At 43.3% G+C, this 15962-nt stretch overlaps 1 protein-coding gene across 2 annotated transcripts in view; it reads right to left on the bottom strand.

Moving 5' to 3' along the window:
• LOC108931630 (SLIT-ROBO Rho GTPase-activating protein 1-like) overlaps positions 1-4605 on the bottom strand; it is a 66195-nt gene extending 61590 nt beyond the window's left edge. For both annotated transcript variants that reach the window (XM_018747544.2, XM_018747545.2), the window contains exon 1: positions 4004-4605. In XM_018747544.2, the coding sequence (XP_018603060.1) occupies positions 4004-4070 (67 nt within the window). In that variant the 5' untranslated portion in view covers positions 4071-4605. The remainder of the gene's footprint in view (positions 1-4003) is intronic.
• Positions 4606-15962: the final 11357 nt, after the last annotated feature.

Here is a 15962-nt window from a genome sequence, read left to right as displayed (position 1 = left end):
AAGTATATTATAGCTAGAGGTGGTGATTTGAACCTGTGATCTCTGGGACCAAAGGCAGCAGCTCTAACCATGATGCTACCAGTTGTTCTCCTAGTCAAGCTTTGCTGTAACACTAATAGGCTGGACTACTGGAAGATGCCCCCTTTCTCCTACTAGCTACCTGGTTAGGATTTTAAAAATTGGCATGAATCTATTTTTTCTCATTAATTATGTCAACCCGCAAATTAAGATTTTCATGCTATATAAGGACAATTTATGAATTTTGGCTAAAATTTCACTGAAAGTGAATTTCTATGAATCTTTAAATCCATGGAAGCTACATACTAATCTTTATATTGAAGTGTACAGATTTAAGTACAGCTCTTGCATATTTTGCGGCACGGACAACTAGGCACACGGCCTCTTAACACCAAAATAAAATTTATAAGACCTCCGCTCGAGGAATTGAATCAGTAACGCTGTGCTTTTTTTTAAAAAAAAAAAAAAAAAAAAAAAAAAAAAAAACCAACGCATATTTTGACATCATAGTGGTGTGAGGTCTCCACTGAGACACCATCAATGTCAGCATCACATCAGCAGAATGACAAGGACGGCAGTGGAGGAAAACGGCTCACGTCGGCCAGGGGACACTGCAGCCTGGCAGCAAACAAGACTGGTAAAACACAGAGGCAGAGGACAAGCGGGACAATAAGGAGAGAGGCTTGTCGCATTTTCAACTGTTCTCAGTCATAATTCAGTCTCTAAACATGCAGCTTTAGTGAAGGTAAGGCTGAGGGTGGGGGCATTTTCCTGTTTCTGTGGAAGTGTCAAAGCAGCTGTTAAAAGGATTCAGCAGTCTGAACACCCCGTAGTGCCTGTTATTATGCAGCGGAGCAATGCCTTGAAACACGGTGCTGCTTGTAGGTGAGAAACATCGTCAGCTTAGCCCTTTTTCCCCATGTCTCCCTGGAAGACCTCATGGGGTGACTACTCCATAGCAACACCCACTACACAGGACAGTTTTGGAGGAGGCAACAGGGCTGTAAAGGGACACATGACACATTTGCGATATGAAGTATCTTAAATTCACAACATGGTATGATATGTGAACATATGCCATTAACCAGTTTTGCAGATATCCCCTGGAATGTTGTACTCCCTTATTCAGAGTAAATCCACTGTGCACCAACTGCATGGACGCTCAGCACCAGGGTTCTTTTTAGTTCACTCAATACTTAAAGTGTCTTAATCACAAACATTCCCCCCCCCACCGATAATTCATGGCCCTCTTCAACGGACATAGCCATATGGCATCCCATGTGTAATTACACTTATCTATGGGGAGGGGTGGGATCTCCTTGTACATGTGCCAGTGGTGTTGAGAAAGGTCAGGATGGTGTCAAATCCCTTGAAAAGGACAGAGAAAATATAAGCGCCAAGACACAGCATGTCACTTTGACAGTACTAAAACCACCTAATGCCAGTCCTTCCTGGACACAAAAAAATTCTGGATTCAGTGTGGTGTCTAAATTGTGCAGCCGATGTCATTCATTCATCCTTTCATGCACACACCTTGCAAGTGTCTGCCCCTCACTGACCGTAGATGAGTACCTTTATTTACGATGTACCTTTGTTCATGGTGTTCATGACCAGGGCCTCAACTGAGACTCAGACCAGCAAATGTCGAGCAACTTAAAACAGTGCTGGATGCGTCACTCCTACTTTGTCCTTTTTGCATATTCCATAGCAGTTTTTAAACTCAGCCCAACTTATATTCCACTTATTCAAGTTCCGTTTCCCCTTCCAGCACTACTCTTCAAACTGACAAGAAGATTACAATGACAAGAGAGATTTGGTTCAATTCTCCTCCACACCTCATACCTACCAGTTGAATACATCTACAGGTTCAAGAATAAACTTTTTCCTTTTACGATCAGGAAAAGATATCCTAATGTTACAGCAAAAATAGAGCATTCAGTTTATTATGCCCTTTTGACATAGTAGTGTAGTGCAAAGGTTATTTAGAAGGAAGCTGTAAAACACCCCCATTTCGTCTGATGGAAAACTGGAAACCGTATTGTGAACTAGCAGACAGGAAATGAGTTTCTCAATTCATTCAACTGCTATGACCAATTTAAGGAGACACACTGACAAAACAAGAAGGGAAAGTATGTGCAGAGGGGGTAAAATTACATCAACACCCAACTCAGTGTTTACTAGTTCTTCTCATTGCTTACATACTGTACCTTGAAGCTCAAAATGCTTTTCATGACCAAAATAAGCAGGCTAAACCTAGGACAAGGGCATTTTGAAATAAGGGAAGAGAATGACTGCGTAGTTGAAGCAGGTGTACAGGCTGCTGGCAGGTCGCTCTTGCAGTCCAGAAAGAGCGTGGCGGTTACTTCCCGTACCACAGTGCCGTCGGAGCCCCTTCGGTTCACATCGCATGACAGCGACGCTTCAAAATAGCAGTGTTCCCTATGAATCATACATGACTGTGCATCACACATGGCTACCAAGAGTCAAAACATCTTAGTCACCATTTGGGGGGGTTGCATTCCTGGGAAACTGTAGCCTGAAGTCCAGAGTTTGACACGTAATTCTACCGCCTATGCCACCAACAGCTCTGATAGAGACTCTCGGATTCAGGACGTTCCAGCTATAACTGCTCCAGGGAAAAACGGACCTTGGCTGGGGAACAAATCCCCATGGTAACTAACATACTACAGACAGTCAGTTCCTCAAAAAATAAACAAGCTAACAAGACCAAAATAAATAAAATTTAATTTGGTACAAAGTCATTTCACACTGTGCATGGGCACGGCAGACTCAAGGACAGCAGGAGCCAAAGGAGAGGATACAGCGATGTCCATCGCACCCTGCAGATGGACCGATACCATTGCACAACCAGCATCTCAGAGGCTTTCTGAAGGAGCAACCAGTCCTCCATAGTTAACTCAATCCCATTAGGAGCAGTAGACCAAATTGAATTATTTTAAAATACTTATAATCCACCCATTTACACAGCTGGGGAATTTTTCCTTATCTCCTTGAAGGGTTAGTACTTTGATCACAGGAACTACAGCAGGAGATGCGGTTTGATCCTGGGTCCTTGGAGAAGAAGGCGGTAGCTTTAACCACCCGCATCCCCTCCGGCAACGGGCAGAAGAAGCCCATGACACACAAATTCAACATAACTAAGTCTGCGCTGCGCTTGAGAAAGTCCTCCTTCTTCACCTGCAAAGATGTGACCACCACCAACTCGCCTCAGATGCACAAGAGGCCATGACACCGAGAAGAAGGGCTTCATCACCGGGAAACATTAACAAACAAGTCTTGCGGAAAGTTTTATTTTTCCCCCAGATGTGTAACATGGCTTCCTATGAGTTTATCATCAAGTTTAAACACCTAGTCCAACAGACAGAGCACTAAGGAAAGCGCTTGTAAGACCAACGGGACAGTAGCGAGAAGCAGAGAAGGTTTAAAGTTTTAAAGTGAATTGTGGACCGAGGAACTTTTGTAATGAAAATTTGGAACAGTTATTAAAAAAAAAACTGCAGCGATTAGACTCGTTGTACAATAATAAGCAGGAGACACCAGGTAAGTCCTGCTTACATATCTACACCAGTGAGTAAGAGGTGTAACACACTGCACAACACTATTGTACTCTATAGTACTGTACAGTAATGAGTGGAGGCTCGCGTGATTTTCACCGCGCGCATTACCTTCGCGCGCGAGGGGCCACATCTACCTCAGGCAGAGAAGAGTAAACCACGCAGTTTGTGCCCGGTGTCCCGTCGGAACACAAAACCGCGTTCATACCCCTCTTACTTACTTCGCAAAAAACTGTGCTTGTGAAGTGGGAGCGGCAACAAAGGGAAGCCGAGATATTGTTTTCACACTTTGGTCGTGTCACGTATGAGTGCGGACAAAGAAAGAAAGAAAGAAAGACGAAAGAGGGTAAGAACACGCAGTAACAACAGGTCTACAACAACACCTTTTCTGAATGTACAGCCACACCGACCTTTCACTTGGCTCTCGTATTCGGCGATGATTTCTTTATCCTTCTTGAACCTCGCCGCGGTGGACATCGTGGCAGTGTGAGTGTGACTGCCTGCTATCCGCTCGGTGCCCCCCGGCGGCTGCACACACGGAGATCCGCCCGGTCCGCTTCCCGCTTCGCCGCTGCTGCTGCCGCTTTTCTCCTTCCAGGAACACAGGCAGGTTCACATGCAACCAGTGGCGGTGAAACTAAAACCGCGACTCGATTGATTTATTATAACCGCAGACGTCCCGTCCGATTGAAAAGGAAAAAGAAGCAAGCCAGAGAGAGGAGGAGAAGAAACTTTTCTCGTTCAGGAGGGGAGGCGCCGGGGAGCGTCGCGAGGGTCCATTGTGACGCGCTACCGCAGCACAGAGAAGCCCGAACCCGAGCGAGCGGGATGTGGGCAGAGGCGGAGGGTCCCCGCGCTCCGGAGCGGCTCCATTCACCGCCCGCGGATGCCAGCGAACACGACACAGCGCGGTCAGCTATCGGCTCCTGTCACTCTCTCTCTCTGTCTGAGTCTCAGTCTGTGTCCTTTAATTTACACGACGTTTCGTTTTCTTTTCCCCACAAAAAAGGGATGAAAAGCCTTAGGCAGAACAAAGAGAGACGGATGACGGTCCGAGGAGAAAGAACGGAGCGGAGCACCGCAGCTTTCCGCGAGTCCCGCACCTCGGCTCTTTCCGCGTCCCTCCTCCACTCAGTCCCGGACACAGCAGCCAGCAGCCCGGGCCCCTCGCACTAGATGGGAGGGATGGATGGGAGGGATCGGAGAGCCGCACGCAGCGGAAACGTGTCCACGGATTGACAACCCCTCGGACCAGTGGAGCGGAGGAGCCGCTCTCCAGTGGAAATGCCCTTCCCACGCGTGGGGTCTCAGCCAAGCCCAGCCTGCGCGAGCCCTTCCCTTTAGCCCTCGCGGGTATCAACACGTGGGAGGATCCACTGACTGAGCGCGCAGGATCCTCTCATCCGCGCGTGGCCATAATCTCAACAAATAAATACGAATTTCCGAGCCCCGCGTGGGCATATTAATCATAAATCGTGAACTATTTTTTCTTTTGCACGCTCGAATTTAGTAAATAAACCTGCGAAAGACAGGTATTTAAAGGCTATCTGGTCTAACGAAACAAACAATCCTCCTGATGCAGTGTAAATGTATTCATCGCCAGTTTACAGTATATTTACTGTAAGATGATTAAGCAATAGAGTATTTCTTGTTTAAAATTATGCGGTATAAGGCAACCTTAGTTACCGTGATACATTGTGCGGATACGCTCGTTATTGTTGGTTATTCCATTATGTTGCTTGTCTGCCATCTGGTGGCAGTATACTTGTATTACACAAAATTAAAAATTAGCGCTGTAAGAAACCAGTGAGGTCAATGGCTGAATGAATGAATTAATCAATAAATCAATCAATGAAACGAAACTTTATTAATCCGCTTTGGCTGCAGCAGCATACAATGTACAACATACACACATATGACATTTATGTACATACATGCACACATAAGTAACCAAACATTTAAATAAGTAGAAAATGATTAAGTAACCAAGTGAAATAAGTAGAGACATATGTGAACAGACAAACATAATTACATACAAAACATTACAATAAAACTGCAAGAGAGGGGAGGAGTGCACTGAAGTCCAATGGTGCAGGATGGGGCGTGACCCAAAGAAGTAGGCAAAAGGAAGAAGAGTTTGAATTATATCTAACTAATTTAGGAAACACTTAAATGTGCATCAATCTAGAACAGAATTCTTACCCTTTCCTGTATCTAAATCCAGTGGATTCACTAAATTATTTCATATGGAGATGTGTATGGGTAGCATGGTGGCACAGTGAGTAGTGGTGCTGTGTCTTAGTGCGTGGGTGGTGTGAGAGGATGTGGGTTCAATCCCTGCTCAGTCTGTGTAGAGTTTACATGTTCTCTCCATGTCTGTGTGGGTTTCCTCCTACAATCCAAAGACATACTGTAACAGGGAGAGTGTATTCCACTGACATATGGATGAGTGACCCAGTGTAAGTAGTGTATCTAGCAGTGTAAGTCACCGTAGCGAATAAGGGGTGTAGGCTGATCACACTACATAGATTTAATTGGAGGTTGCTTTGGAAAAAAATGTCTAGTAAATCTTATCTTTCTCTGTTTTGCAAACTATCATTCCGCACTAAATGATTTCACGTTCATAGTCAATGTCGTCACCACAATAGCGCTGGAGACAGAGCTGTGTGAGCTCTGTCACATCATGTCATTGAATGAATTTGGTCACCCTCATTGTTGCATCTACATTCAGCTTTGTCTTTTATTGACACAATCTTAAAGACTGGTTGCAGTATTCTATTAGGGATGCTCTGCACTTCATTCAGCCCTCTTCCCTGTTTTTTTTAGCCCTCAATAATTATACAGTAAATTATACAGCTGTCTCCAGCACAGGACCCTTTGGGCAGAGCTGACAGCTGACCTCCAGCGGTGAGTTGGGAAAAACGTACCAGATGATCTAGAAGAAACAGAAAAACAGCCAGCAACATCATAATAATAAGAGCCCAGGCTGCAAAGGTGCGAGTTTCCACGTGCGGCTCCGCTAAATCAGTGCGCTTACATTCCACAGCCACTAGAGGGCGACACAGATGCTGTAATTTTCACACTTACCTGTATGGTAATATCTGATGGGGAGTTTTTGTTTACTCACCACTGCCTGAGCCAGAAAGGGCCTAGAGGGCAATAATACCTTGTCTCTAAACAAGTCTACACATGAATGTTAAGGACTAACACGGATCTCTCTGTCTTCGTTCAGTGTATGATTTTTTGAGACTTTCACGAAACATTAAGGCCTGCAGTTTTGGGTTGCAGTGCTTTAGCTGTGTTTACATTTCCCTGTACGAGTAACAGGCTGAAAATGACAGGTTGCATCCTTTGGGAAATCAGATGAAAACATTGCCATTTTAAAGAAAGAAGGCAGGAGCAAAACACTTCCATCCAAAAAGGGATAGTGGCTATCGTGTAGTCAATCGTAAACTTATTTATGGAAACGAGAGAAAGCACCCAAATTGGCATAACCTTTGTGATTTTCTAATTGATTGAAATAAAAGTTCTAATATGATTCGGAGTCTGTAATCAAATCTGTTGTTATGCGAGACTACAGCTAATGTCACTTTACAGTATCAATATTTGAGCACTCAAATGAACAAATATATATGTATTTTTTTGATTGGACAATGGACATGAATTGTTTGGACAATTTCATAAATATTCATAAAGTGTTTGCCTTTATTCTGCAGCATCCATTTCCTTACAACAAGACATTCCCCACACTTTCCTACTCACTCACCCCGTCCTCGTTTAATGGAAACAGGAATTAGTGATGATAACATTGAGTGGCTATATCCTCGAGAGCCTTCGAACACAGTGCTGCGGGCTGACAGACACCACTTTTTGACTCAGGCCCAAAACACTCACATTTAATACATTAATTTTGCAGGACCTGGCTATTTCTTTTTTTTTTTCTTAGAATTAATGTCTATGCACCTTGATCATTCTTCCCTCTGTATCTTTATGTATTACTCTGTTTTGTACATAGCCTTGTGCCCAGTGATTCTGGGATTGGCTCTAGACTGCGAGAAGTGCTCTTGTATGTTGGACATGTGCTATATTGCGTTCCTCTACTGTACTCTTGCATTGTATTTACTTAATGCGTGTAGTCTTCTTTTTAAACGGAAATTAAAGTAGAATTAGGCAGACAAGAAATCTGAAGCTAACTTTTCCCCAGTAACCCAAGTTTCATATATTAATTTATACTTGACACATGTTTAGAAGAAGCTAAACTCAGCTTCCTCACGACAGCATCCTGTTTATCTCCACATTACGCAAACCGTGTATAACAGTGGTGGTTGAGAGGAAGCTTTTCAGTTAATGAGCAAAGGAAGGCCCAGAGGAGCTAGAGTCTGTGAGGAAAGTAAACAGAGAGGATTTAAAAAAAAGCTCAAGGCAGCGGTAGTTTGACATACAGCATGACCTCTGTACACCTCCGGTTTTTCCTTGTTTGTGTGACACTGGTGTGTCGCTGGTGTATATTCAGTGCAGAGGGTAGACCTTCGTAATTCCTACTTTAACAGCAGCGGAACACATTTAAAATAAAAAGTTATTTTCTTTTAACAGTGTTGTGCAGGTGGATAATTCAGGCTGATTTATGCCAAAGAGTAGAAACAGACTCTTCTCTGTAGGCCTTTGTTAATGGCGTTCACTCTTAGATGTTTACTTGTCTTCGTAGCGACTGTCTGAGTGATGTTCTTACGACCCCAAGGTAGTCTAGGGGTATAGAGGGGTGCAACATAGAGGTTTTTTGTACCATGTTGAGTTACAAATTGACAAGACAATAAATACGGTGCACAAACAGGACTGTGTGTGCTTAATGTTCTGGTCACAGGGCAGTTAATCAGGGTGTACAAAAACAAAGAGCCAACAAGCAAACTCTACAAAAGTGGAGAGAAAGTAAAGGGTAATGAAAAACACAAAGAGAAAGCCTAACTAAGCTAACCCTTATAGACAAGCGACGTTCTAACTTCAAATTGGAAGCAAAAAGGGGTCAGAACCCAAAATGAAGTCTTCTGCCACTTTCTTAACTACACTACTTCTATACTGTCTAAAGAAAGAAAACGATCAAACATCCAAACAAGTAGACAAGCAATATAAAGGCGATACAAAGAAAGGAGAAGAGAAAATATCAAAGTACAAACAAGAAGGCAAACAGAAAGCCCAAGAGCACTACCGAAAATCCACTGTACCTGTCTATCAGTCAATGAGCAAGACTCTCAATGGCCTCCAGGAAGTATCCTTTCAATAGCTGGGAAGTCCCGCCTTTCCTGCTTGGTCCAGCGAATCAGGTGGATGCCTCCTGGACTGAAATTGATGGACAGCTGTGGCTCCAAATCCACGCCAAGGGAGGGAAACCCAAAAAGAAAACAAAATGGACTCCTTCTGGAGATCTCTTGAGAAAAGAGATGTTGTGTGAAGAAGGTAGCCAGTGAATATCAGTGATACCTCTAAAACTCTCATCTGAATGTAAAGCAGTTCTATTTATTCAGAGACAACCTCTTATGGCGGTTTTTTGCACCCTGTTAATACTGTAGCTGTGTGGGCCTTACATGTCAGGCCAGGAGGAGCTATTTCTAGGGTTGCCAACCCTAACCCGTAATATGGAATTATTCTGTATTTAAGGGATAAGAGTTGCATTCTGTATTAAAATCATACAGAATGCGGTTTGTTCCGTGCTTTTACCTTACGCACCCAGAGACATTTAAAAGTATTTATTACATATATTTATTGCATACATAAACTTTGCAGTTCCCACGAAAGATAGGAAAACAAATTGCCAAAATGGATGCGAAAAAGAGCTGTGTTGTGTGTGTAAGTCTGACTGTCATTGGGCGTTGCTACGTTACGTGGATGCTACATTTGACAGTGGGGGGAGAGTCAAGGGGAACACAAGCCCCACAGCAAGCCCCCTCAGCCACCCCCCCCCCCACCGTGAGAGGGTTAAGGCAGGTAGCTATTAACTAGATCAGTAGATCATGTCATCATGGCTACTAATAGTCCACCTTGTAAATGAAAACGATTACAGAAGCATTTAAAAGAATGGGAGACGGAGAACCGATTGCTTAGCGAAGTCAGGGAGAACGAATTTATGGCGAACTATAAACTTTCTCTCAGCTACGGTGGAGTTACTGTAGTATGCGACGTAAAACAAGACGCATCCACGAAAATCATCGACGGAACGACCGAATGCACAAGACCCAGGGAGCAATTTCCAGTTTTTTTTTGGTTGCACCCACCTCAGTCAATGCTGAAATGGTGGACTATTGTTTTGTATGTTGTATTACACTGACATTTTCTTTAAACTTTTACTTTTCAAAATGTATTACAAGATGTATAATCCATTGGTTAAAATACATTTCCAGTATAAAACTACATTTGACATTTTTTATTTTAGATGTTATAGATGTAGGCTATAAATACATTAAAAATTAAATGAAATATACAGTATTGCCCAGTCAGGTGATAGGCCCATGGATTGCTCAGTGAGGAAGAGAAAACAAAATAAAGAATAATTATTTATTTTTTGATTATCTGCAAAAAAAAAAAAGACAACATCTTAATCCTCATCTCAGCTTTTTACTTCTAGGTTTTAGGTCAAGCAGAGACTTCTTTTTTGCACATATACACATCATCAAGGACATCACTGGACCCTTGCTGGACCCCCTGCAGTTTGCTTATCAAGCAAACAGGTCTGCGGATGATGCAGTCAACATGGGACTGCACTACATCCTGCAACATCTGGACAAACCAGGGACTTATGCGAGGATCCTGTTCGTGGACTTCAGCTCGGCCTTCAACACCATCATCCCACACCTCCTCCTGTCCAAATTAACCCAACTCTCTGTGCCCACCTCCATCTGTCGGTGGATCACCAACTTCCTGACAGACAGGCAGCAGCTAGTGAGGCTGGGAAGATGTTCATCCAATACTCGCACGATCAGTACTGGCGCCCCCCAGGGATGTGTGCTCTCCCCACTGCTCTTCTCCCTGTACACCAACGACTGCACCGCTAAAGACCCCTCTGTCAAGCTCCTGAAGTTCGCAGATGACACCACACTCATCGGCCTCATCCGGGATGGTGACGAGTCTGCTTACAGACAGGAGGTCCAAGAGCTGGCTGTCTGGTGCAGTCATAACAACCTGGAGCTGAACACATTCAAAACAGTGGAGATGATCGTAGACTTCAGGAGAAACACCTCAGCATTATCCCCACTCACCGTCATGAACAGCACTGTGGCAACAGTGGGGTCATTCAGGTTCCTGGGCACCACCATCTCACAGGACCTGAAGTGGGAGCTCCACATAGACTCCATTGAGAAGAAGGCCCAGCAGAGGTTATACTTTCTTTGCCAACTGAGGAAGTTCAACCTGCCACAGGAGCTACTGATGCAATTCTACTCCGCAGTCATCCAGTCTGTCCTCCGCACCTCTATAACTGTCTGGTTCGGCTCAGCTACGAAGTCAGACATCAGAAGACTGCAGCAGATGGTTCGGACTGCTGGAAGAATCATCGGCACATCCCCCCCAGCTCTCCAAGAACTGCACTTGTCCAGAGTCAGTAAAAGGGCTAGCAAAATCATTCTAGACCCCTCACATCCAGGCCACTTCCTCTTCGAACCCTTGCCATCTGGCCGGCGCTACAGAGTACTGAGCACCAGGACAGCCAGGCACAAGAAAAGTTTCTTTCTTCAGGCCATCTACTTCATGAACAGCTAAATCCCCCCCAAGCGAGTAAACCAGTGCAATACACAACGCTATTTATATTTATAATTATATCTATTTATCACATCATATGTCTTATTCACATTCCCTTGCGTTTGTATAGAACATACCTGTACATACATATAATGTCTAGTGACTATTTTTTGTATATTGTGTACTTTATATTTTTTATATATTTTTTATCCTTTATTCACATATTCTATCTTCTCATCTGCGTCTTGTCACTGTCATTCTGTCTGTGCTGTGGAAGTTTCTGTCACCAAGACAAATTCCTTGTATGTGTGAACATACTTGGCAATAAAGTTCATTCTGATTCTGATTCTGATATACATTAGCCACAAATAAATTCTGAGTGTGCGTTATACTGTCCCTTATTTTCCTATAAAGAACCCAAAAGTGTCTCTTATTTTCTTCTGCAGGGGGTGGCAACCCTAGCTATTTCACAACTCTGTTGGGAAGTGGAGCAGTACCTTCCAAAAGGATGTACAGTGCAGTACAGTACGGTACAGTACAAGTCAAAGGAGGTTGAATCAATTGCCTTCACTACTTGATATTTTCCCCTCTGATTTAATATCAAGTGCTGGCCACAGTGCTTCATAAATGTCCTATTATAATAAGCAAATAACAGCAATGACTTTGATCACCGACAGAGCCTGTTGCTCATTTCCTTCTTTTTAATTTCGTTAGGGTAGCACTTTCCAAGGATCATAAAAAGTGAAACGGGGAAGAATTCCAGGGCCTTTTCATCATATCCCCTTCTCTCTTCAAATCAGCACCGAATTGGCACAAATGTTTCTTAATTCTCTGTCAACCTTTCATATTTCCGTTTAGCATTTTCATAAAATTTTTCTGATGTAATTATAGGAACAGCTGTACTAAGTGCCACATGAATTGATGTTGACATCCATGTACACAGTTTTCATAAGGCCAATTCATGCTGCGTTTTGCCTTCAAGAAAAGCAACAATTAAACTAATCTAATATCATCAGAAGTAATTGAACATGCACTGTAGCTGTCTCATTGTATAATATCTCCTGACCTTTCTGAAACTCATTAAGTAGAATTGCTGAAGCTGCAATGCGTCTGATATAATACTGGAAATTGCTTTTCAGCAGAGAATGCGCCATAATAAAATTTTCTCTCGAGTTGAAAAAAAGCTGTGCAGACTGAGCGCAGATTCCATGTTCTCCTTGTGTCTCTGTGGATTTCCTCTGTGTGCTCTGGTTTCCACCCATAGTCTGAAAAGGTGCCTTTCAGGTTAACTGCTGACAGCCCAGGCGCTGTGAGACAGCAGTGATGGCCGCTGAAACACCTTGCCTTTCAGTCATGTTAAATTAAATGGGGTCGCGGTAAACCGGAGCCTAACCTTCAACACAGGGTGCGAGGACACACCCAGGATGGGACGCCAGTCCATTGCAAAACACCTGAAGCAGGACTCAAACCCTAGACCGCCACAGAGCGAGACCCGGCCAAACCCACCACAACCCTGCTCAGGACAAAGGTTGTTGACGATGGATGGCAACTGAGCTTTGTAGGAAGTTTATTAACTAAGAGCATTATTTTTGGAAGCATTTTCACTTTTCAGCTTTTTTCCCCCAACCAAGTGCCTAATACTTTTGCACAGTAGTGTACATATATATAGAAACATACACTCTATTTTTATACCTGTCATTGTCATGCCCAAAAAATGACCAAACATAACTTGTGAATACTACAGAGAAACAACTGTACTATTAACCTGTTACTGACAATGAGTTATTGGTAAATATAACTTTCCTGTGATGAACAAAAAATATCATAAGTAGACTTCTGGCCCCAATTGGGTCTGTAAGCTGAGGATCCCCTGGTTACATCTTTGCATTCCAGAGCCTACAGGAACAAATGACATTTATCTTTTTGCGTTCCGCCCCGTTGGAAACTGAAACAAATGTTCTGCACAGGACTTCATCTCCGAAACATAGTCTTTGTACCAGAAGATGGAGCTAGTGAGGCACGAGAACATTCCGCCTTGCACCCTTTCCTCCAGGATTTGGGAAAATTCTTGAAAGAGGCCTTCCCTTTCGCTGTTTTTCACAGCTGGATATTTTGGAAGCAGCAAATAGGGTGAAAGTCCTTGCTAAAAAGCTTGACAACAAGACCGATGGAAGTCCTTAGCAACTACGCCACCTACTGTCCGACCCATCAGTGTCAAACACAGGGTATTAAGCGTCTGTTTTACAATTAGTAGCCTTGCATATCGTAAGAAGCTGAAACGAGCAGTGGACATTAGCGCACCGCCGGAGCAGTCATAATGTGGGGTAACGCAACAAGATTGTACCACCAGCAGGTAAAATAAAGCACAGATTGTAGTAAAACAATGAGATTTGAGAGAACAGACCTGCATTGTTTCCTACTCACCCCCACTGCCTTTGAACTCACTATATTGTATACACAGGTAGACATTAAGTTGTTTGCTGTAGGAAAATTATTTTTTAATATATTCTGCTCATTATGGCTACATTTCTTTGAAGTGATTTGCTGTTAAAAGAGGCCGCCTTGTTGAAGAACTTAATGAAAGACGTATGGAAAGAGAAGACGAAAAGTGGGCAGGGCATGATAACAGTGACATGCACAGCCAAGCTGCGTTTCAGAAATGTGTGTGTGGATGTGTGCGTATGTGTGTGTGTGATGAGAGTGCCTCTCAGAATTTGCTGGATACTCCAAATTTTGTCCTGTACCGATGTATCTCACGGATCCACGATGAAGGTCTCGGACCTTGGGGTCCCGCGGGCGAGAGATTTCGGCAAACCAGCCCACGTTTCCTGCAGCCGAACGAGCACGTCTGCTCGAATGTTGCTCAAGGATCCAGATTAAAATCTCTGCATTTCTCTAAATTCTCATGCCAACAATATGCTGAAGAAGCCCTTCTCCTGCCTGCCCTGCTGTTTACCATGATGGATCCTGTCTGCTGTGTGCGTAAAATCTTTCTGATGTGCCGAGAACTGAAAGAGGCAAGAATTCGACAGCTGTGCTCCTGCAGCCTGGGGAATATTCCAGAAGTCATAGAACATCCACTTTGCCCCTCTGCTCTTCACCGTCAGGCTCCTTTTCTCATCACCACTGATGCTTCATGGGAGATGTCCACATGTTAATGACATGTGGTGACAGATGACAGTCACCTTCAGCCCCGATGCAGATATCAGCGGGGGAGAGAGAGAGAGAGAGAGAAAGTGCTTGTGTGTCACCCCCTGAATGCTGGCAGCCGCGTGAATTAGGCTTAACAGCATTTTAATGAATCGATTTACATGGTGAATTCAGGCTGCCTGGGGTTCAAGGCCATTGGTGACCAAGGTGATTCTGCACTTTCATTTACTGCTGCGTGTCACGCGAGCTGCTTGTTCTAACACCCAGGAAGGAGCTGTAAGAGAACTTCATGGAGCGTTGTTACCCGTCGTTCTCAGCACATTATTTTTTTTAAAATAAATGTCATTATTTATTATTATTATTATTATTATTATTATTATTATTGATTTTTTTTTATAGCACGCTCTTCTCACGCAGTGACACAGAGCGCTTTAAGACAGGCATACAGCAAGAAAAACTGATACAAACAAAGAAGACAGTCAACTAATGGCTACCATAATGAAGAACTTATTATAGAGCTACAAGTATACCTACTGGCCACTGGGGAAAGGAACAAAAACTCCCAACTGAAGGTTGAGGGAGAAAAAACCTCTGGGGGTCCACGGGCCAGTGGTTGCCCACCCCAATTTGTAACAAGTAATTATAATGTTGGTAAATGGCATCTTGGATCCCGAGCTCGGCATGGAACGTCTCGATCGTCATGGCAGATGGACATCATCCTCTGTCAGCTCGGGATTCGTCTGTCACCGCTGGCCGGCCTCCTCAGATCTTATATAGCGAGGTAGTGCTCAACGAGAAGATAGGACAGAGTTAGTAATTTGTTACTTAACTAAATTTAAAATGCATTTTTGTAAAGGTGATAAAATAAACAACCAAGGCAGGTCGATTTACATTACGAGGTGGAATGCCTGAGTGAACATTTAAGTCGGGATTTGAAAACAGAAACAGACGGGGCATTTGTGACAGTAACTGGTAGGCTATTCCACAGTAGGTGCTCTATAACTAAAGGCACAACCTCCTACTGAGGTCTTATTGATCACAGGTACTTTAAGGTAACCTGCATCTAATAAACGGAGATATTGTCCTGGGATATAAAAATTAATTTTATTTAGTTAATTTATTTAGTTAATTTTCATTTCCCATCTAAAAATCCTCCTTATGGCAAAAACACTGCAGTTTTCTAGAATCCAAGCGAAAGCAAAGTAATCTTAAAATTTTGAAACTTTTGAAAACATGTATGGAGTTGCATAATATAAGTTATGAGGACTGATCAGAAATGTATCCATCAAATACATTTGCTCGACCAAAAGATTTTCCAGGACAATTGTTCACCTACATAAGGTAACAAAAAAAAAATTAAAGAAGAAGGGAATATAGCGTGAAACAGGGAGAATGGGATTGACCTATGGCCCTTGATTTTTCTGCTTATTACTCACACTTTATGGAATTTGTTATAATGGAAAGTAGATTATGGCCCACTGATACAGTGGTAAC

Source organism: Scleropages formosus, chromosome 2, assembly GCF_900964775.1.
Source record: "Scleropages formosus chromosome 2, fSclFor1.1, whole genome shotgun sequence".
NCBI classification, from domain to species: Eukaryota; Metazoa; Chordata; class Actinopteri; order Osteoglossiformes; family Osteoglossidae; genus Scleropages; species Scleropages formosus.
Note: the sequence above shows the minus strand (reverse complement) of the source record. Positions and strands in the feature narration are given on the sequence as shown.